This window comes from Hyperoodon ampullatus, assembly GCF_949752795.1.
Source record: "Hyperoodon ampullatus genome assembly, chromosome: 15".
NCBI lineage: Eukaryota > Metazoa > Chordata > Mammalia > Artiodactyla > Ziphiidae > Hyperoodon > Hyperoodon ampullatus.
The window spans coordinates 20,502,771-20,525,807 of record NC_136928.1 but is presented as its reverse complement, the minus strand read 5'-3'; the positions used below and the strand labels follow the sequence as shown (position 1 = coordinate 20,525,807).

Genomic DNA, 23,037 nt, shown 5'->3' with positions numbered 1-23,037 from the left:
GAGAAGGAGGAAATGCAGGAATCTGGTGGGGGCCAGACGCTGAGAACAAGATAAAGTGGCAGGACAGCCACGCAATCCAGCTGAGCCAACACTCCATGAGCGCTGATTATGCACCCGGTTCTGGGCGAGGGTATAAAAAAACCCTCACAAGTGCAGCTAAGGTGACAGACACCTTAGGACCACTACTCACCAGAATCTGAGTGTACAGTTACCTTAATAATGACAGTAATGACCCAAAGCCATTCAGAAACATTGTAATGGCCACAGGCTTATCATGTTTTGTTTGAATAAGTATAACCATTCCTTAATATAGGCTATTTACACTAGATGGCATTTGGAAATTTTTGCCAACTCTGCCTCCTAGGTATTTATATCTAACCATTGCCCTGTTTGCTTTCTCTAGCTGTTCTTAGTGTGTTTCTAATTTCCATTAATGGACTCTGACAGGAAAGTGCTGCCATAATTATGATCAGTGTCAATGGACCAACAAGGATGTCACAGGGCAGGAGACTGGTCATTTAAATTAGTATTTTCTTGGGTCATCACTTACACCTGACAATCTTTGGGGACCCTTCTGGACTTGAGAAAATTCCTCACTTCTCACCTTTAAGAAAGATAATCCCTGTAAGGAATGTTCTAAAAAGAAGCTCTGAACTATCTCTAAAGAGCAGGAAGCAGTGTCTGTGTCAGCATATCTCACACCCAGCAAAGAAATCCACCCACCCCACTCCCCCTGCCACACATACAAAGCTGTCTTCAGAGGGCTATTTCTCTCTCTGTGATTTTTGGTCATTCTCAAGTATCTTATAATGAATTATTTTCAACAATCAGAACAAAGAAAGCTGTGTGTGTAAGCCAAGTACAGGGCATAGATCTGGACAGGTAGCCATAGATGGATGGCCTGGCTGTGTCCAGGGCTGCCCCCAGGGTCCTCAGGGAAAGGTACTGATGATGTGCTTTGTCACCTATGGATACCCAGCGGGCCCCACGGTGACACGTGGGCAACACAACTAGGCATGCCTACTGCACACAAGGGGCCCGGAATAACTTGTACACGTCCCAGGCTCCTGACTTGGTCTTTTCTCTGGTACACTAGTAAAAACAAAGCATTTAACACAATTTTCAAAATTCAGATGACAGTGGCCTAGGTAATCACTCTTTTATAAGATGCTTAGGTAAAGTCCCCATCCCCATCAGATCCTGACTGACCAAAAGCTACTTCTGTAAGGCGATGCTAAAAAGCTTCATTGACCTTCTTTTTCTAATTTAGGTCTCAGCAGTAAATTTCTGCATAATGCGTCAGCCTAGAGTATGCGAATTATAAAATATGTAAGTTATAATTATAAGTTAAATTCATCTCAAGCATCCTATCAGCCATTCAGGAGTCTGGTGTTTTTATCTCATATATATATGATACTATATGATTTTTGTATATCATGATATATATTATATATATCACATATTCATACCTAATTCTTATCCCTTCCTCTTCATGTACATTAGGATCGTTTCCATTTTTTTTCCAGATGTTCCAGTAAATCACATCCTTTTCATTCAGCAAAGCAGAGCAGTTGAGCTGTACATCTTTTCCTAGGTAAAAGTTGACAACCGATGTTCAGATTTTAGAAACTTAGGTTTCTCAAAGGTTGAAATTAATACAGCCAATGTATATTAACCTAATATACAATGATAATATAGAGCTGCATCTAAGAAAAAAAATGCCTTGTTTCGCAATTTAAAAAAATTATAAATCAGAGAAATTAGGTTGCAATTACAAGTCATCACCAAACTATGAACTGGCTTCTCTTCAAATGTTTATGTCTAAATCAATTATTAAAACTTAGGATGGCCAGGGCTTCCCTGGTGGCGCAGTGGTTGAGAGTCCGCCTGCCGATGCAGGGGACACGAGTTCGTGCCCTGGTCCGGGAAGATCCCACATGCCGCGGAGCAGCTGGGCCCGTGAGCCATGGCCACTGAGCCTGCGCGTCCAGAGCCTGTGCTCTGCAACGGGAGAGGCCACAACAGTGAGAGGCCCGCGTACAGCAAAAAAAAGAAAAAAAAAAAAAACAACTTAGGATGGCCAGTGGACTTTCTTTTCAACCTATAGGTAGTGTCAGGCCTATATACCCACTGTAACTTCTGGAAAAACAAAATGGATACAAAACAAAAAAAAATTAGCTAAAAATTAAAGACATCAAAGTGCAGGGAAAACAAAGAGAAACAGATGAACTACAGTCAGGAATAAAGTCCTTCCACGGTGAGCTGAGATAGCCATCATTTTATTCCTGGAAGGAATTTGCTTTGGTTTGTACAAAATAGAGGGAATCTCATGGAGAAAATAGACTCCAGTGGAGATGCTGACAGCCACATGGGCTCACAGGATTATTGCTAAGGGCTTGGGCAGCATAGGAGGCTGGAAAGGCCTAATGATTTCTCGTGTTGTCTCATGGTACTTAGCAGAGTAAGTCCCACTGGAGGACAACACACACGTGACTGGAGTCTCCCCCCAGCCATAAGAGATGAAAAGCAGGTTAAATCCAACAAACCTGCATCCTAGCTACTGCTCAGCTCAATTCCTGACTGGATTGAGATGATCAAACCCTCACATTATCTGCCTAACAAAGAAAAGGCAAACACTCTTAGGGAAAAGTAATACAAACTTCATTCACCTTGGTTGTTTTAGATACAGAAAGATCAACAACAACAACAAAGAGAGACATACAAAAGGGCAAACAATCAATAGAAAAAAGAGGTAATAGAAGTTGACCCAAAGATGATCCAAATGCCTGACGTGGCAGATAAAGAGTACGAAATAACTAATATACATAGGTTAAAGAAAACAGAGGAAAAGAGGGACAGGTAGATGAAAAGATGGATGTTTTCAACAAAGAAGAGTAACCTATTTTAAAAGAATCCAATGAGCAATTGATAACTGAAAAAAACATGAATTTAAGAACTCAATGGTTTTAACAGAGACTGAGCATAAAAGAAGTCAGGATTCGGCTAAGGCTGAATACAGGCCAAGATCAAAACTAAAGTACAGAAGGGAAAAAAATAAAAATAACAGAACAAGAGCATAATACGTGTAATTGGAGGAGAGGAGAGAAGGAGAGGAAGAGAAGAAAGGGGAAGAAGAAATATTCAGACATAATGGCAGAGGATGTCTCCCAAATTAATTAAATACATCCCTTGCAGACTCAAGAAGCTCAGAGGAACCCAAAGCAGGAAAAATGCAAAGAACACCACACCTGGATGCATCAAAATCAAAGAGAAAGAGAAAATTTTGAAAGCAGCCAGAAGAAGAAGACACATCAAAGTACCAACAATAAGACCAGTCTTTCAGCAGAAACTATGGAAACCAGTGAACAACAGAAGGGCATCTTTAAAGTGCAGGAAAAAACTGCCAACCTAGAATTATTGAAATTATTGAAAAAAATCTTCAAAATTGGAGGTAAATAGAGATATTTTCAAGTAAATAATAGCCCAAAGAATGTATTGCCAGCATAACCACACTATAAGAAATACCAAAGGAAATGTTTCACTCTCAAAGAAAAATTATCCCAGATGAAAGCAAGGACATACATTAAGAAATGAACAGTGCAATAAAGGACAAACATTTGGGTAAATACAAAATAATTTTTGTGTTTAAAGCAATAATAATGCCAAATTCTTGTGGGTTTTATAGCATATGCAGGAGAGAAATACATAAAATAGTAGCTTAAAGTGAGATAAGAGGATGAATGAAATTAACTGCTGTGAGTTTCTCACATGTCTGCGAAATTGTCAACGTACTAATATGTGCATTTGTCTTATTGTAGTAAGAGGATATATATTGTAATCTCTAGGAGAACTACTAATGAAGAATACAAAATGGTATAACTAAGAGGAAAACAAAACAGATTAAATTAAAAAAATATTAATCTGAAAGGTAAGGAGAATAAAAGGAAGAAATAAGACATAGGACAACTGGAAAACAGCAAGATGAGAGGTCTCAAACCAACTGTATTAGTAAGTCATTAAATGTAAATGTACTAAACACCATACAGACTGGATTTCAACAAAGATCCAAATATATGCAGTTTATGTGAGACATATTTTGTGTATAAAGACAATGAAATGTTAAAAGTAAAAGGATGTGAAAAAAGATAAAACATGCCAGTCCCAAACAAAAGAAAACTGGCGTGTCTATCTAACATGAGAGAGAGTAGGGATTGGGAAAAGATGTAGTATGACAGATAAAAAGAGAAATTTCATAATGTTAAAGTGTCAGTTCAAGAGGCATCAATTTGTATGTGCCCATAAGATAACCTCAACATGCATAAAGCAAAAATAGACAGAACTAAAGGATATATAGACAACTTGAGCATCATAGCTGGAGATATTAACATCTCTCTTGGCAACAGATAGAGAAAGCACACAAACAATTAGTAAGGATATTGATGATTTGAAGAGTACCATTAACCAACTTCACCTAATTGATATTTATAGAAGGACTAAGCCAAAATCTGCAGAATACACATTTGTTTCAAATGCACTTAGAACATTCTGGTCCAAGTAAGTTACTACAAATTTTAAGATTTAAATGATACAATGTATACTCTTGGACCATAATGGAACTAAACTGGACATCAATAACAGAAAAATAACTAGAAAATCCTCCAAATATTTGGAAATTAAGAAACATAAGTAATCCATAGATGAAAGAAATATCACAAGGAAAAATTTTAAAAATAGTTAAAACTTTGAACTGAATAGTTATGAAAATATGGCATATCAAAATTGTTGGAAACAGCTAAACAGTGATTAGAGGGAAATTTAGAACTTAAAATACACAAGCTACAGGAGAGGAGAATTTAAATTAATTCTCTAACTCTCCATGTGTACAAAGGAAAAATGAGGTGCAAATTAAACCTAAAATGAGAAGAAAAAATAATAAAGTTCAGAAATCAATAAAACTAGAAAGCAGGCAAGCCACAAACGCAAATGGCAAAGTATCCAAGCTACATTGGGCATATGTGGTCATATACATGACTGTGGCCATCTGTAGTCAAAAGGTGTGTGCTTTGCAAACAATGAACAGGATCAAATGACAATCAACAACAAACAAACAATGTAAGAAGCTTGAATCCCAGCTCTGCCCCTTTCCTGGGGTTTAACTTCAGACAAATTACTTAACCTTTCTGAGCTTTGGTCATTTAATCCGAAGCTTAAATGGGAACAATACCCCTCAGGCCTGCTCTGAGGATTTAACACAATAACATATTTCAGTTACCTAATACAGTACTCAGTTTAGCATATGTGAATTTATTCTTTTCCTTCCTTCCTTCCTCTTTTGAAAGAAATTACTCAACTGGACATATCAATTCATCAAGACCTGTCTAAACAAACCCTAAATGTAGAGTCGAGTCCATTGATTCAAAGTGAACCCATTAATCAAATATTCAAACCACACAATAAGTATGAATCATTTCTCCAGAGTATTCTCATTGAGTTTTCATATTTAAAAATGATCATAGATACTATTAGAGAAAAGCCGCATACAAAGAAAGTGACTAAAACCACAGGTCTGCAAACCACAGGCACTTCCATAATCTTTTGAACAGACTGTTAACTGTAATTATTACTAAAAAGGGCAACATTCAAAAAATGACAAGGTTTTCCTGCTTTTTCAATATTCTTCAGTAAACATGGTATGTGTTATGAACACAGTGTTGATCAATTAGGAACCAGGTTTAGCCTTGGAAGACTATTATGACCCCCCGTTCACAAATCCAAAATATATGTATGTCAAAATATACCTAATTCCACTTTAACATGCGTAAGCTTTGGTCCAAAAAGCGCTGGAATTATATTACTGTTGTCTGAAAGTGAAAAAGGAAAAGAAAGATGAATTAGTGTTACAAGGAGTTTTGCTAAGACAGACATTTGTTGTAATACACTTATTATTCCAGGTAACCAAGATTCTAACAGTCATCGCTTTACATTTATTATTTAATGTATTTTCATTAAATAAGGGTTGCTGGGAATACTGGTCGTTGTTTCACTTTCCATCAACTCAAAGCTCACCTCGCTGGAGAAAGCACACTGAATTTGGTCTCCCCTCAATTCCAGCCTCTGCCTTCTGCCACCGCAGGTAAAAGCCAGAAGATGCTCATCCAGGGAGACAATGAAACTTGTAGGTCTTAGAAGATGCAAAGTCACTGGGATATCTCTTTCTGCTCTGCCTTTCTTCCTTCCATCTGCTCTCAACTCCTCAAGGTAGATTTATTGGGTGCAAGGTCAAGACTCAGGTAGGGTAGGCTAGGAACTTACTCTCAGAAGCCTCCTGAGACCCTCCCCTGGCAGGACAGTGAGAGGAGTGCCCCTGGATGCCTCACTTGCCTCACCTTAGTCCCAGCCCTGCTGGGGTGTCCACCCCTGTAAACTCAGTTCTACTTCTGTTCCTTAGTGACCTCTGACCCAGACTGGAGGTACATAGATATTCTCTACCTCAGCCCCACTGAGTAACACTTAAGAAGGAAGCAATCCCCCAGCAACCGCCCACTGAGGACTATCCCACAACCTAGGATGCTAATAACTGCAGAACACGGACAGCCCTGGGGTCCCTCATTCACACGGCTATGTAGTCCTTGCCTTGCTGCTCCTATTATCAGCACTGGCAACTTTCTTCATGACCTGGACTCCCCCTTCTAAGTACTTCCAGTGCTTCCGGGGCATTTACAAGTAATGTCCAGTGCATCCCTCATGGGGGCTCCCAGGCGCCCAGCAGATGTGCTGGCTCATGAGGACTAAAGGGGACTCAGGTGCTCTCTTGCAGCACCCACGCCCTCCTAGGCTCTCCCAGGAAGCACACGCTACAGAGTGAAGAGCAAAGAAGGGGAAGGAGGAGTGATGTGGAAAGGATACAGAAAGAAACTAGTGTAGCAAAACCCCAGGGTAAAGGACTTCCCTGGAGGTCCAGTGGTTAAGACTCCGTGCTTCCATTGCAGGGGGCACGGGTTCGATCCCTGGTCGGAGAAGTAAGATCTCGCAAGCTGTGCAGTGCGGCCAAAAATAAATAGATAAATAAAAATTTAAAATAAAATAGTTAAAATACGGAGATCTTCAACTACCTTCGTAATGAGCTGAGAGGTAGATCATAGATAATTAAAAAAAAAAAAACAAGAAACCCAGGGTAAGAATCGCTTCTGGGATTCAGACTCTGGGCAAGACTAGAATTCACGTCGGCAGGAAGAGCTGGAGGAACTGCTGCCAGACGAGGAGCTGACCCTCAGGTTTGAGCACCCTCAGGTTTGAGAGGTTGCTTGAAGCACACAGGGGCAGGAGGTGTTTTTGAGTATTGGAGAAAATTGCTACTGATTATTTTTCTCTTCAGTGATCTCCTTTTCTCAGGAATTTGGTGGGAGTCCTGGGAAGAGGAGGTGTAAAGGACATCTTTATGGAAGGACATCTTTGAGAAAGGATGCCATCTACTAGAACTCGATGTAGATCCTGGAGAACCCAGAGCAGCACTGGGTATGTAAAACTGGTGTAAAGTAAAGGGTACAATCCTACTGAAGGTAACAGAAGGAAGGAAACACTTCAGTGTGTGCCCCTGGCATGTCTAGTCTACCTCTGAAGTTACTATCCCCAGATCACAATGGCACAGAGATTGTCAGTTGCAGGGGGGAGAGACATCAGCAGACCAGCCAGAGTGTGAGATGAAGACAAATGGCAGAGGCCAGGTGGGTTGAGTGGACTGTGATCCAGAGCAGTGATGTTCCCCACGTGACAGCTCAGAGATCTACATCCGTGACCACAGGCAAGGTAGGCGCTCAGTCCCGCTGTCCTCAGCAGAGGCCATGATACCTCCTGATCATCAACTTCATCTAAGCTCCACATTTTAAAAGCATGGTGGCAAACTTCACCAAATCCAAAGGAAAATGGCCAGGATGGTGAGGAGTCCTGACTTCCTGTTGAATGAGGCACGCCTGAAGAAACTGTTCCTATCTCAGTACAGAACAACCTTGGAGGTATTGCGGGTTCTGTCCAGATCACCACAATAAAATGAATGTGACAATAAAGCGAGTCACACAACTCTTTAGGTTTCCCAGCACATATAAAAGTTATGTTTACACTATACTATAGTCTATTAAGTGTGCAATAGCATTATGTCTAAAAAACAATGTACATATTTTAATTTTAAAATAATGCTGTTGGAAAAATGGCGCTGATACACTTGCTCAATGCTGGGTTTCCACAAACCTTCAATTTGCAAAAAAAAAAAAAAAAAAAAAAAAGCAGTATCTGCAAAATGCAATAAAATGAGGTATGCCTGTAATTCACTCAACATACATGTAATGAGCACATGTACAAAGGGCCAGCCGTAAGTATAGGAGAGACCAACATGAGGAATAGAACACAGGTTAATCCCTTCTTTCCAGGAGCTTCTCATTCTAGTGACAGAAACAGACATGTCATCCGATTCTGACAGCAACCAGAAATAAGAACAAGAGGCCATGGGAGCACAGAGGAGGACGGACATTTAGCTGAGTCCTGAAAGACATAGGTGGCATTCTCCAAGAAGACGAGGAAAACAAAATGGGTGGTTAAGACAGAAGAATAGCACGTGGGGCAGTGTGGGGATATGGGGGTGAGGAGACAGGAGACGGTAATACTAAGATGGTAATAACAGAGCTTTCCATGTCCCTGGCACCATTATCAAGGCTCTATACCCTCACTCACTCGGTCCTCAAGGCAACCCTATGAGGGATGACTCAACTCATTACTGTCCCATGTCACTAGTGAGGAATGAGGCAGAGAAAAACACAGTCATTTAACTCACCCAAGGTCACAAGCTCACAGGGTTCAATGAAAGTATCTGGCACAATTCCTAGTCTTGTGCATGCTCTTTTGATAATGGATATTCTTCTTTTTTTTTTTTTTTTTTTTTTTTTGTGGTACGCAGGGAGCCCGATAATGGATATTCTTACTGCTCCTTCCAAGAAGGAAGGAAAGAGGAGCTGATGGGCCGAAAGCAGAGATGGATGAAGGGAGGGAGTTGGCGGTGGAAGTGTCAAGGGACCAGAGATATAGGATTTATATGATATTAAATAAAGTCAAACTGCAGAATTTAAGGTAGATAAATAGAACTTATTGAGTTTAAGAATTTAGTTATGGGATACCCAGGTTATGGGGTGTGACAAGCAGGATAATGCCCCCCACCAAAGGTGTTCACATCCTAACTCCCAGATGCTGAATATTATACCTTACACAGCAAAAGGGACTTGGCAATATGATTTAATTTAGGATTTTCGGATACAAAGGGTGTTCTGGATTAGCCAGGTGGGCCCAGTGTAATCTCAAGCATCCTCATAAGCAGGAAGCAGATGGTCAGAGTCAGAAAAGGAGGAGATGAGATGAAGGAAGAGGTGAAAGAGATCTGAAGGTGCTGCACTGTGGGCTCTGAGGATGGAGGACGTGGCATGCACCAAGGTTGCAAGGCGCCTCTAGAAGCTGCAAAAGGCAAGGAACCGATTCTCCTCCAGAACCTCCAGAAGGAATGCAATCCTACCAAAACCTTGATTTTAGCCCAGTGAACCCGTTTCAGATTTCTGACCTCCAGAACTGTAAGGTAATACGTTTGTGCAGTTTGAAGACAGGAAGTTTGTGGTACTTTGTCTATTCGCAATGCGTGGAGTACAGCTATATAAGTGGATGGCTGGAGAGAAGAGGGAAAACTCTGCTAAAGTCAACGAGCTCTAGTAACTGTGAACCCACAACGTTGTTGAATGAGTCATCCCAGAAGTTTACAGCTTCCTGGATGATGGGAAAGAACGTGAAGGGTGGATAAGCCACCTGTCTTCAGACACTCGAAGGAGCTGTCATTTTCAGAAGGGACCAGACAATCTGTGGGATTACTCAAGGCAAACACAAACAGTGAGTGGAAGCTACAAGAAGAAGTAATTGGACTCAATGAGAAAAAAAGACTTCTCTACAATCAATCATTAAAATCTGGACCCAGGGCTTCCCTGGTGGCGCAGTGGTTAAGAATCGTCTGACATGGGTTCAAGCCCTGGTCCGGGAAGATCCCACATGCTGCAGAGCAATTAAGCCCGTGCACCACAACTACTGAACCTGTGCTCTAGAGCCCAAGAGCCACAACTACTGAGCCTGCATGCTGCAACTACTGAAGTCTGTGTGCCTAGAGCCCATGCTCCGCAACAAGAGAAGCCACCACAATGAGAAGCCCGCGCACCACGATGAAGAGTAGCCCCTGCTCGCCGCAACTAGAGAAAGTCCGCACACAGCAACGAAGACTCAATGCGGCCAAAAGTGAATTAATTAATTAAAAAAAATCTGGACCCAGCTGCTGTGTGATTTGGTAATTTCCATGGTAGTTCCTGAATGATCTATTATTGGCTGAGTCATATGAAGGATATCTTCACTGGATAGGGTTTAATTAAATTACTTCTAGGGTCTCTATCACTCTAAAATTCCAGGCTTCAGTTTTTCCATTATATATGGTCTGGGTTCATGATAAACCAGACCAGTAGCCATCATCCCAAAATATACAGCCCTTTTCTACAGCCATGCCTGTGCTCCTTACACGTTCTTGTCCCAGCCCATCCCCAGCACGTCCTTCTGCTCGTCCATCACACGTAGCCTCTGAGAACCAGCTCAAACAGAGCCTCCGGCATCTATTCTACCTCTGGACTCTCTCTGCACCCTTAACACCTCACAGATGACTCCAATTTCATATTCTACGGTGCTTCTTTGTGGCTTATCACCTCGATACTGAGCAGGGCCCTGTGGGGCTCCTGGGCATGAAAACCTTTCTGTGTCCCCCATCCATTTCTGGATTACAGGAAATAGGCTTCATTCAGCCTCCAGGACCTTCCCTGAGTTCCAACAAGCAGGTTCAAACGGTTACTAATCAGGGAAGGGAGAGGATGCAGAGACAAGGGAGGAACAGTCAAGAAACAACAGTGCAGCCTTGGGGCAGGGTCCTGGTCCCCCTCAAGGGATACACACAACAATATCTTTGAGCTGTTTTGCAGGTACTGAAACCCCCTCCAGGCGGGAGAAGTTAATGGTGATAAATGGAATATTGCCTGCCATATCAGTAAACAAAGGATGTCACAGTCATCAGCAATTGCAGCCCTCCAAGAGAGCTGGTGAGCCCTGAGGAAACTCAGGAAGGAAAGAATACCTACCATCTAGCAGCCATCAGACTGCCCACACTCCTTAGGGAGCCCTGAAGAAACTCAGGGTGTGAAAACACAGGATACTGGCCCCAGAGAGCTGAGGTGCACATCAGAGGAAGGATGCCAGAGAGCTCAGACTCTTGCATCTTCCCATACATAGAAAAGCGATAAATTCCTTCACTTGGGATATCTGGTTTTCTTTAATTAACAATAATCTTTTGATGTTCAGACTACCTGTCCTTTGTTGCAAAACTTCTATATAACCTGGGTCCCCCCTTCGCTTCCTTGGAGCAGTTCTCTCAGGGTTACTTGAGATGCTGCCTCCCAGGTTTGAAGTCCTAAAAATTCCCGCCCAATAAAACATAACTCTCAGCTTTTAGTTTGTGAATATTTTTATATCTCTCAGCTTTTAGGTTGTGCATAGTTTTTAGATCTACTACAGTAAGCACATAGATCCCAGACCGGTTGGAACCCAAGGTTGATGATGCCGACTCCCAATGACCTCACCACCAGCCAATCAGAGGAGTGTCCACGAGCTGACCACGCCCTGCTCCTTGAACGCTATAAGACTCCTCACGACCCGTTCCAGGGCAGGACACACAGTCTTGAGGGCATGAGCCCGCTGTGGTCCCCTTTGCCTGGCAAAGCAATAAAGCTATTTCTTTCTACTTCACCCACAACTCTGTCTCAGAGATTTAATTTGGTGTCGGGGTACAGAGGCCGGGTTTGGCTTCAACCTTTCCTGACTATAATCAAATTCCTGAGAATCATACATTATTCACTTCATTTTGTATTTCCATGATTCCCTTACCTCCCAATACTCAGTACAGTTTATTGAATATAGACACCCATCAATAAGTATCTACTGAGTGCAAGCAGATGCTTAATAACAAAAGATTCCACAATTTAGTCAAATACCAAATAAGAGAACTGACACATCAGAGGTTCACCTATATAAACTTTCATTACTATCCCCCCCAAAATTTTTCAGCATGGCAGCTGATGCCAAAATGATTTTCACCCATATATTTGAACTAGTGATGTGGTCACAACTCCAACTAAGTTTGCCTCTGGCTTCCCGTACGGCTTTAGAAAAAAAGAAAATATTCCATTTTACTAAGATACATTTGTTTTTTCCCGATTCTAAGATATCTCTTACCTCCAACTATTGTTATATTGAAGGTTTTGGTGACGTTAAATAGTTTGCCATTATGAAGAAGGAAAAACATGCAGGTATAATATCCCTGATCTTTAAACTCTGCATTCTTCTTTAAAAATGGGGTTTGATTGTTCTCTATCTTTTCACAGTTCTGTTATTAAAAAAAGCAAGTTAAAATATATTTAAGAGTGGTATCACATGACAAGAATTCAAAATTTTAAAGTTAAAGATATTTAGAGAAAGAGGGAAATAGAATAAAAACTAGCAATTTCTGAGCAAATGTCTCAGTGATCTGGCACTGCCTCTACTGGAACAATGAAATAGAGTCCCATTCCTGGTATTATCATTATTATTAAATGCTGGGAAATAGAGCATAGGGGGCACTGTAGCTGCTTTCCTCATTTTCCTTTAATCTCTCTCTTTACACACAAAGAGAGGGAAGAGGAGGAAGAGGAGAAAGGAAAAAAAACCCACTACAACAACAAAAAATCCCTGCTTGGGTCAAAACTTTCCATGCAATTCTATTTCTTAATGCTTTTAGCTGAATTCCATGTATTCAGGACTACCCATCCTGGGGATGGATAGTGGAGGTGGGAACAGAATTACTCAGAGAACCAGGTACCTAGCAGACTACCCACACCCATTGATGTCCTCCACCAGAAGACAGTGGACTGATTAGAAATGCATGAAAAATATTCCAATGTATAGGCACACACAAACATGTCTCTCTATCACAAATTTCTGTATGTTGTAGGAATTAATTACAAAAAAGCCACCTCTTTCAATCCAGCCATCAGATACCAATAAATAGGTTCTGAAGCAATCTAAGAATGAGATGGGGAAAATGGAAACTAAATTGCTAACCTTCACTATGTGACACTGTTCCTGTAAATACCAACCAAGGAGCAACTACTGCCCACAGACTCCTCTCAAAGCTGCCAAAGCTGGGCTTCCCTGGTGGCGCAGTGGTTAAGCGTCCGCCTGCTGATGCAGGGGAGACGGGTTCGTGCCCCGGTCTGGGAAGATCCCACATGCTGCGGGGTGACTGGGCCTGTGAGCCATGGCCGCTGGGCCTGCGCGTCCGGAGCCTGTGCTCCGCAATGGGAGAGGCCACAGCAGTGAGAGGCCCGCGTACCGGAAAAAAAAAAAAAAAAAAAAAAAAAAAAGCTGCCAAAGCTGGTAGCAAGTGGAGCTAGACCCAGAGGGTGCTTAGAATGGGCTTGTGAAGCACCCATGTGTGTATCTCACATCAGTGAATTGTTTCTGCATACACCAAATTTTTATAAACCAAACTTATTTTTTCTAAGGCATATTAAAATATCAATTCCAAGGCATATAAAAATGTCTTTATTCTTTTTCCAATCATTTACTGATTGAGCTTCCTTGTTCCCCTCCCCTCAATTTTCTAGCTAAAAACATTCTCAATACGTCTATTTTCTAAATTCAAATAACTGCATAGAGGGATTTCTTAAAACCCAGTACACTGATCCCCACAAATTTATATATACTGTAAAAACATTTGTACATGTGACAGGAAATAGAGTCAAGTCAACTCAGGGCTGATACAGATATTTGGAAAACATTTTGGATAAGAGCTTCCCTTGAAAAATCACAAGTAAACAGTGTTCAAGCAAAAGGTACAAGCAAACATTTCTAAGGAATCATCATCAGTAGCTTGAACTTTCTCAAGGTCGTCTCTTCAGACCACCCTCTCTCACAGCTCTTCAAAGTTTCCATGACAGAGTTACACTTTTCAGGTTTGTTCCTCTATAGAAATAATATAATTTGTGTTGTGTGTGTGCATGCATGTGTATGCATATTATGTATGTACATGTGACTGCATATATACTTGTGTATATACAATTTCCATAGTATTGTCTAAAGGAGCTCTTACAACTCAACAAGTAAAAGGTACATCAACTGAAGAAAACAGTTCACAAGAGAAGTAATATTAAGATGCAATAAATACATAAAAATGTTTAACTTGTTATTAAGGAAAGAAATGGGGGAAAGGTACTAAGAGTTACAGAAGTTTTGCACGTCAGATTTTTAAATGTTCTTAAATTATTCATTCCCATGTGGTAGTGGCATGAGAAAAAGAGGGTTTTAAACTGGTGTAGCTCCCTGGAGAACAGCTTGATCATTTAAATCAAAAGCCATAAACATGCTCATAGCCTTTGATCCAGTTATTCTACTTTTAGGGGTTTAGTTAAAGAATAAAATCAAAATACACCTTCTGAGTTATGGGAATGATATTTATTTTAGCCTTATAAATAATAGTGAAAAGTAGGAAATTAACAAATGTCCAATAACGGGGGCTTAGAAACAAGTGTGTATACACAATGGAATCCATGTTTGGGAAAATGTTTAAAGATGTGGGGAAATCATCACAATATAATTTTTAGTGGATAAAGGAAAATACCACTTTTTAAAAGTAGATGTTTACATGGAGAAAAACCCCATTCTCTGGCTGGTGGGATTATGAATGATCTCTGCTATCTTCATCATTCATTTTTTCCATCTTCCAATTTTGTAAATGCATATATTCAGAACAAACATATACAACAGAATTTAAAAATTTAAGTATATGCAGCAGAAGAAAATGAGCTAGCATTCCTAAAAATTAAATTTTTTGAAAGAAAAGGAAAATTAAGGAAGGGAGAGGAAGCTGTTATCGTTTATTGAATGCCTAACATGGGGCAGGAACCTTGACACTTGCGTTACATGTAGGAGCTCAGACAGGCCACCTGAGCTGTGTGGACTCACAGTTTGTATGTTACAAGACCAAAATGCTTCACAGCCATCAGACCCTCACTTTGGAATTTTGTCTTTTCTGTCAAATTTTAAGTTAAAATATTTTAAAAGCGTTACCTTATACAATAACGTTCTGTTGACCAGTTTTTGATGGTAACTATGTTCACAGGCTATCTGCAAAGATTTTTTAACTTCCACAGATTTACTCACTACTTGTTTCTCAGTAAAACAGCTGTGTTTAGGTCTTCTGATGACATTTAATTTCCAGTCATGAGTATCATTTCTAGGAAATAAAGGGTTAGACATATTTTATCATTAGTACAGAGATTTTGCAAATACCACCTTTTAGTAACCAATCCAGTGAAATTTTTCCCTATTTGTGTATAAAGAGACTCATTCACTGATGCCCAAATCCTGCTCTGTCTATATTTGGTTCAGTGCAGCAAGAAATTTAATAACTGCCATGGGAGGGGGGGAGGGGGTAGTAAAGGAGAAAAACCCGAGATGTCCTAAACACACACACACACACACACACACACACACACACACACACACACCGACATCAGACCATATGTATTATGGATGTCAGGACAGAAATGTTTAAAACGTCAATGATCTTTAGAGACGGACAGGTTCAAAGATTCTTAACCCAGGGTGGGAGAGTGGAGGTGGTTTCGTGAGGACTGTAATGCTTTCTGAAGGTCTGTATATATGCACTGCGTTTTATATTTCTCAGGGCACTTTGTTCCTATCCTCTTCTCTCACTGTTGAGTAAACCATGTCTGGAGTGGCTGCTCTCCACATAGTTATATTAGCACTTTAAGTACCTTACTCAGCAAAAAGTAGTTTGAATAGATGTCATTGTTGTTCCTTCTGGTTAGAAGTTAGGAATATAGAGGAGGAAAAAATTTTAACAGCATTTTTGGAAACGATCTTTTTTTTAACTTTTTATTTTATATTGGAGCACAGTTGATTAACAATGTTGTGTTAGTTTCAGGTGTGCAGCAAAGTGATTCAGTTCTACATGTATCTATTTTTTTCAAATTCTTTTTGAATTTTTTTGAGTTTAGGTTGTTACATAATATTGAGCAGAGTTCCCTGTGCTATACAGTCGGTGACTGTTGGTTATCCATTTTAAATATAGTAGTGGAAATGATCTTTTAAAAAAGAAGGTGTTTGCAATCTCATGTTTGCTTGAACTGTAGGATATAGAGATCCACATACTAAATACTACACGAGGTTACGTTGTCCTGTGTGCCTGACACATGTACTCACCCCCCAGAGGCTCTTCCAGCTCTCTACAATCAGATGGACAGAAAACTGGCACGCACAGAGTTCCAGGTATTGTACCACGTGTGTGCACTGAGATGACTCTTTTCCTTACTTAAGATGAGAAACCTAACCTTCAGGCAAGGTTAAATAACTTGCCCAAGGTCACACACCTGGTACACAATAGGGCCAAGATGCAAATGCACATCAGTTTGGCCCTCAAGGCCAGGAGTGCTTGGTACAATACTATACTCTCACAAAACTTTGATCAGACAATGCGATTTTCTTTCTCTGTAGGATTAAAGTATCAGTCTCCAGAGACATTTGATTATTAGTAGAGGACTCCTGAAAAAATTAAAGGAGGATTCCAGGAGTAGCGTCTGGTCATTGATGACTCCCACACAAAACTACAAAGACTCACTCACCCAAATGATGTACACACACATACATGCACACATACACACATGCATACACACACACACACACACACACCTCTGTGCAAAAACAGAATACTCTTCACCAGTTGCACTATATTTGAAAAAGTTTCTATCTTCAACACTCCCAGGTGTTCAAAACCACCTTCTCCTGGGTAGGGTCCAATTTATTTTCAAAACCACTGTCAAGGCTGCTGCCCCCACCATCGCTTTAGTCTCGTGTTATTCATCAGCCTCCAACCCCTTCAAAGCTTATCACGCAGCGCTCTGAGCCCGCCACACTCCCTGTCCTCTTCCTGGCCCCTCCATGCCTCTCTGACATCCTGCCTCCACCTGATGAGTCCACTTTCTCGTCCTACCCCAGGCTGTGCTCTCCACCCTTCACATCAGAAAGACAGTTAATGCCCCCATTCCTCCCTGTCTCCAAGTGACATTCGTAGATGACTGACTCTCCCCATCAGTTTGTCCTTTCTGCCTTGTCCAGAATAGTTTGTGCATTTAAATCACGTCTTTCTTCAATCAGGATTCGGGAGATGTTCTTCCTCCTCTACCCCTATTGTGAGTATACATTCTACCTTAGTTTGAAAAGACCCAGTTGTGACCTTGTGATACTTCTGGAATAGTCCCTCTTAAAAGGTCACATAAAATTCACTGGTTAAAAAGAGTGTCTGAACTTCTAACTCCGGGGAGTTCCTATATATAAAAACAAACCAAAATGACCCCTTTTTGTGCAAAACCACAGGAGTGCTATCAAGATTTCACTGTGATATCTCACTCTGCTCTCAAAGGCACGGTTGATAATGATGAGGACTCACTCCAGAGGCACTCGTGAAAAAATCTGCTACATCTGGCAGTGCACCATCACCCCTAAGCTACTTTCTACAGGTCAGTCTCAAATCTCTATAAAAATACACACATACATAAGTACAGACACAACATCACAAATGTACTGGATAAACACTATGCCATCAATGTTCTCACTAACGGTTCATCACATAGAAGTTTTCTTGTCCCAGTTACTCCTTCCCCATCTCACAAAATAAAGTATAAAGAGAACCAACTTCAGTAATAATCATGGACACATTCAGTGGGTTGCCGTCATTTCACAGAATTTAGGATCCTTGACTACGAATATCCTGGAAGACTCTAGGGTTAGCCTGAGAGGGCTGTGCAAAGCCCTTTCAGTGTTCCCCTCTCTCAGCCCCTGGCTATAAATTTGTGATTGGCTGACACACACGTCTTTCACCAGCACTGCCACCTGGCTCTCAACAAACCCCTGAAAACTGGACTAGGATGTGTCTACACCAATACCAACCCATCTCCCCAGCTTGAGGTTACCACCCAGGAAGCTGACACTGCCCTCCTTCACTACCTGCTCATAACATTACGAAGCCCTCGCCATTTATTTCCTTTGACCGGCAGCTCTAGGCAACAGAAGCAGCTGAATTTAAAAATGAATTTCATTCAATCCTCACTTATCTTTGGCAAGGATCAGCTAAAAGTAAATCATACTAAGGTCATCTCCTTTCATTATGATTACTAAGAAAATAAACACAGGGCAGTATTTAATTTAATTTTTCAAGAATGAAGTATTTATTTCATGTTGTAGGAAGAGTAGGGAGAAGAAAATGGATGGATTATCTGACCTTCCCAATTACTGTATATTTGATTTGCTGAACAAAGTCCAAGAGTGCTATGAAACACGCCAACGCAAAGAGAAGGTATACTCACCCCATTCGGATAGAGTAAGATCCACTGTCATTCAAATGAACTGGCCAAAACTCCAAAACATAATCGAGCAAAATAATTCTGGGTGAACTACTCGAGCTCAGCTCAAGGGGTCCATGCGATTCATTTTTGTACCATTTTATGGTGGTTGTTTTATTCTCATGCTCAGATGAAGATGAGCAATACTTCAGATAGAAAGGTTCCCCTTCAACTGCAGTAATGTGAAGACGTGAGGTACACGTTTCTTCTAAAGATTAGCAAAGTAAAAGAAAAATATAAAAACAGAATGACAAAGGTAAATTTTTTCCCCTAATGCATTAGGTGAAGAAGTTGGGTTAGTTAACATCCTGAAAAATCTCAAAGTCTCATTTCTGTGGATTCTTTTATTTTAGGGTCAATCTTTCCAACACTAAAAAACCGGAGGTCAATCTTTCTAACACTAAGGCACTTTCACTATATAAATGAAGAAAGAAAAACCTTCCAACAGCTTCTCCCAAACAGGAAGATACCGGAACTTAACCTACCAAAGCTAGAAGACATAAATGCACTGTAATCTTTTAAAAGAAATGTTACACATTACAACTTCCTCTTAAGGAAAGCCACCAAAGTCACAGTGTTGCCACACCTACCCCAAAACATCCCTAGCTGAGGAATCTCCAAGGAAAATAAAAAGAGAAACCTAGAGACCTCAGAGTTTTCCACTTGTATCGTCAGAAGTCTCACAGGTCTTGTTCTCAACCACTCTACCTAACCATTCCCCGGGCAGGCGTGGGGATGGTTAAACGTGTGCCTATCTGTGTATAAATCCATTCATTACCTCTCTAGGTTACCATGTGGATACTCAATACATGATGCATACAATTCATACTGATAATTAATTCATATTGACTCACTCCAAATCTGGGTATCTGTCACTTCCTCTTTCTGAGATCTGTCTCTCTCTCTCTTCTTCCCTCTTTCCCAACTAACCCAGATACTCTGGCTTTAGAAATTTATCTGATCCTTTGTGCTGTATAGGGTCATCATTCCCTTCCTTCTTCACTTCCAACAGTTCAAAGTCAGTGTGAATGGACCTTCCCTGTATCCTGTCTTCTGGCAGCAACCTTTGACTGTATTTTGAGAATGAGAACTCTTAAACTGAACAGAGCAATTCTCTGAGGCCACAGAGAACATGCTTTCTCTACAGTCAGGGTTTATTTCTCAAACCCTGGTTTTAACCACAAGGTTGTTAACCACAAGGTAGAGAGGAAGTGGCTCTAATGGCAAAAACACTCTTTGAAAACATGGCTGTCAAACCTACCTGGAAGCACAACATTTAATGAACATCAACCTTGCATCTTGTGGTTGTTATTAAATCTTTATCTTACAATTCAGGACTTCAGCTTAGAAGGTGTGATGCATGTGTAAATGTGGGTGTTAGTTTTAACTGACACCTAAAAGGATGTTAGGTCATTAACAGCTTGATTTATTTTCTAGTTTTAGAGATATAATCTACATATAACAAAGTGCAAAAATCATACATTATGTGCTCTATTGTGTCTGGACTTTTTGTACACCATTATGTCTATGATGGGCAATCATATTGCTGCATGTAGTGGTGATTTGTTTTTTTTTCATAGTTATGTAGTATCTAATTGTGTTAGTAATTGACAATTTATCCATTGTATTGGTGTTGAACATTTGGGTGATTTCGAGGTTTTGGTCAATCATGAAAAAGCTTTTATGAGAGCTACCATATGATCCAGCAATCCCACTCCTGGGCATATATCCGGAGAAAACCATAAGTCGAAAAGGTACACGTACCCCAATGTTCACTGCAGCACTATTTACAATAGCCAGGACATGGAAGCAACCTAAATGTCCATCGATGGAGGAATGGATAAAGAAGATGTGGTACATATATACAGTGGAATATTACTCAGCCATAAAAAAGAACAAAATAATGCCATCCGCAGCAACATGGATGGGCCTAGAAATTGTCATACTGAGTGAAGTAAGTCAGAAACAGAAAGAAAAGTATCAGATGATATAGCTTATATGTAGAATCTAAAAATATGGTACAAATGAACCTATTTAAAAAAATAGAGGGGCTTCCCTGGTGGCGCAGTGGTTGAGAGTCCACCTGCCGATGCAGGGGACACGGGTTTGTGCCCCCGTCCGGGAAGATCCCACATGCCGCGGAGTGACTGGGCCCGTGAGCCATGGCCGCTGAGCCTGCACGTCTGGAGCCTGTGCTCCGCAGTGGGAGAGGCCACAACAGTGAGAGGCCCGCATACCGGAAAAAAAAAAAAAAAAGAAATAGAGTCACAGGTGTAGAAAACAAACATGATTACCAAAGGGGAAAGGTCGGGGGGAGGGATAAATTGGGAGACTGGGTTTGACATACAAACACTACTATATATAAAATAGATAACTAATAAGGACCTACTGTATAGCACAGTGAACTCTACTCAGTACTCTAATGACCTATATGGGAATAGAATCTAAAAATGAGTGGATATATGTATATGTATAACTGATTCACTTTGCTGTACAGCAGAAACTAACACAACATTGTAAATCAACTATACTCCAATAAAAATCAATGAAAAAAAAAGCTTCTATGAACCCCTGTGCCTGTGTTTGTACAGACATAGGCACTTATTCCTCTTTGGGGACAGTCATCATTTAAAGAAACCTAGCCTGGAATTCATACTCTCCAGGGTGCATGGTTGGCAGTTGAAAGTTCATATTCCCCAGCCAGCTAATGGCTTCAGACATCTAATCTTACATTTAGCATTGCAGGCTTTGTTGATTTGAAATGGCTTTTGATTGGAGAAATGAGTGGAGTTCAAGGTGTATGGATGGCCCAGAACACCCTCCCCATCTTACATGAATGGAGCACCAGGATCCAGCAGGGTCAAGAGACTATAGCCTCTGCAGCGATGTCTGGGTTTGGAATTGTCTTGAGTTTGGGCAATAATAAGATGTCATCTAACTTCAGCTAAATGAATCTGACATGAAAAATATTGTCATGTCTGCCTAGAGAGGCCCCTTCACAAAAGGTGCTCTTCAAATACCTCAAAGGACAGAGAGTGGGGACCTTAGCATCCTTACAGCAAAGGCTGCATGGCTGTTTGGAGCCTGCAGCATGTTTTCATTATAACCTGGGAGCAAGGTTATCAGCCTATGTCTATGGGGCCTTTAGAGCAAGGGGCCTTTTCATATGATGTACACTTTCCTACACCTTGGTCTCTCTCACCTGTTCTGACAGGTCCTTCCATATCAACAAGAAGAGGTCTGTCTCCTTCCTTTAACACCTGGGTAGTGTTGCATTGTATGGATCTCAACGATACATAGATCCTCTTAAGTAAATATACCCAGATATTGGACCTGAATTATTTGAAAGTATCAATAACCAAACTGTAATCTCTTCATTAGTAATTCTCAAAGTAGGGGACATGCGCTCACGTCTTCCCTCCTCCAGATACTGGATCAAGGCAAATCAATAATTGTGCCCCTTCCTTCTTCTCCAAAGCCTTTGGAGAACCTTGTTAATCAATCACAGAACTCTTCTTCAGAGAACCCTGCTGAGGTTTCAGAACCTTCTCAGCGAGAGTCTCTGAGCAGCGACTGCTAATAAATTAAAATCGGTACCTGACACTGGACACAAAGCCCACCTGTCTTCCTGGTCCGAGCAGACTCTTTCTTATGTAGTCCTTCTAACTCTAATATTTTCTTTAAGATCTGTAAGCTATTCCCACTCACTTTCCTCACTACCTAGATAATGAGATGAATTTTTGCCTTCCTTTCGGGGAGGAAACAATGTGTTAAAACTTTGTAAAAATCAGTAACAAGGATGGCTGTGATCACTTCAGTTTCAAATAACGTGAAGCTAAGCAAATTTTCATCTCAGACAAATGTATTGCAGGATAAAAGTTTTCCATTCCTGCTCTCTCTACATAAACTCACAGGGCTGAATCCTTTCTTTATTGGTAACTCCACATGAGTCTTTACTTGATCCCAGTCCTATGAATCTTTTCTTCTCTATTCCAGGCATACCAAATGGTTGGCAACTTTCTAAAGTAAAATTTTAAACCACACATTTTAATAAATTCAACATGTTCAGTAACCACCTCCACATAAATAAGCCAAACTTTGATATTCCCTCTAGACAACCAATGAAGTATGTTTGTGATTGATTATAATTACTTACCTGAGGTGCTTATAAACATAAGCACCAAAAGTGTCAGGGGTATTTCTCTACGATGCATGTTTATGATTCTGCTTCAAATGGTTTCTCTGGAAAACAGAATAAGGCAGGTTCAGCCAAGACTTTCAAACAAAAGCATACCTGTCTCATGCAGGAGGTTTTAAAAAGTCTTCTGGCATACAGACTTTAAAAAAATCAGCCCAGCAAATTTTCATATCCCTTCGTAGAATCACCAGCTTTCCTCAGAACTTCCAGCCATGTAGAATTAATAAAGTTTCAAAGCATACATTTGGGCACCCAGGGGAAATCCCTAAT

The 23,037-nt window shown here is 40.7% G+C and overlaps 1 protein-coding gene across 1 annotated transcript in view; it reads right to left on the bottom strand.

Moving 5' to 3' along the window:
• IL18R1 (interleukin 18 receptor 1) overlaps positions 1–22,783 on the bottom strand; it is a gene marked incomplete at both ends in the record, with an annotated part of 32,115 nt that extends 9,332 nt beyond the window's left edge. The window contains 6 exons of the mRNA XM_079720779.1: positions 1,470–1,590; positions 5,799–5,861; positions 12,346–12,496; positions 15,217–15,382; positions 18,534–18,777; positions 22,726–22,783. Coding sequence (XP_079576905.1) covers positions 1,470–1,590; positions 5,799–5,861; positions 12,346–12,496; positions 15,217–15,382; positions 18,534–18,777; positions 22,726–22,783 — 803 coding nt within the window. The remainder of the gene's footprint in view (positions 1–1,469; positions 1,591–5,798; positions 5,862–12,345; positions 12,497–15,216; positions 15,383–18,533; positions 18,778–22,725) is intronic.
• Positions 22,784–23,037: the final 254 nt, after the last annotated feature.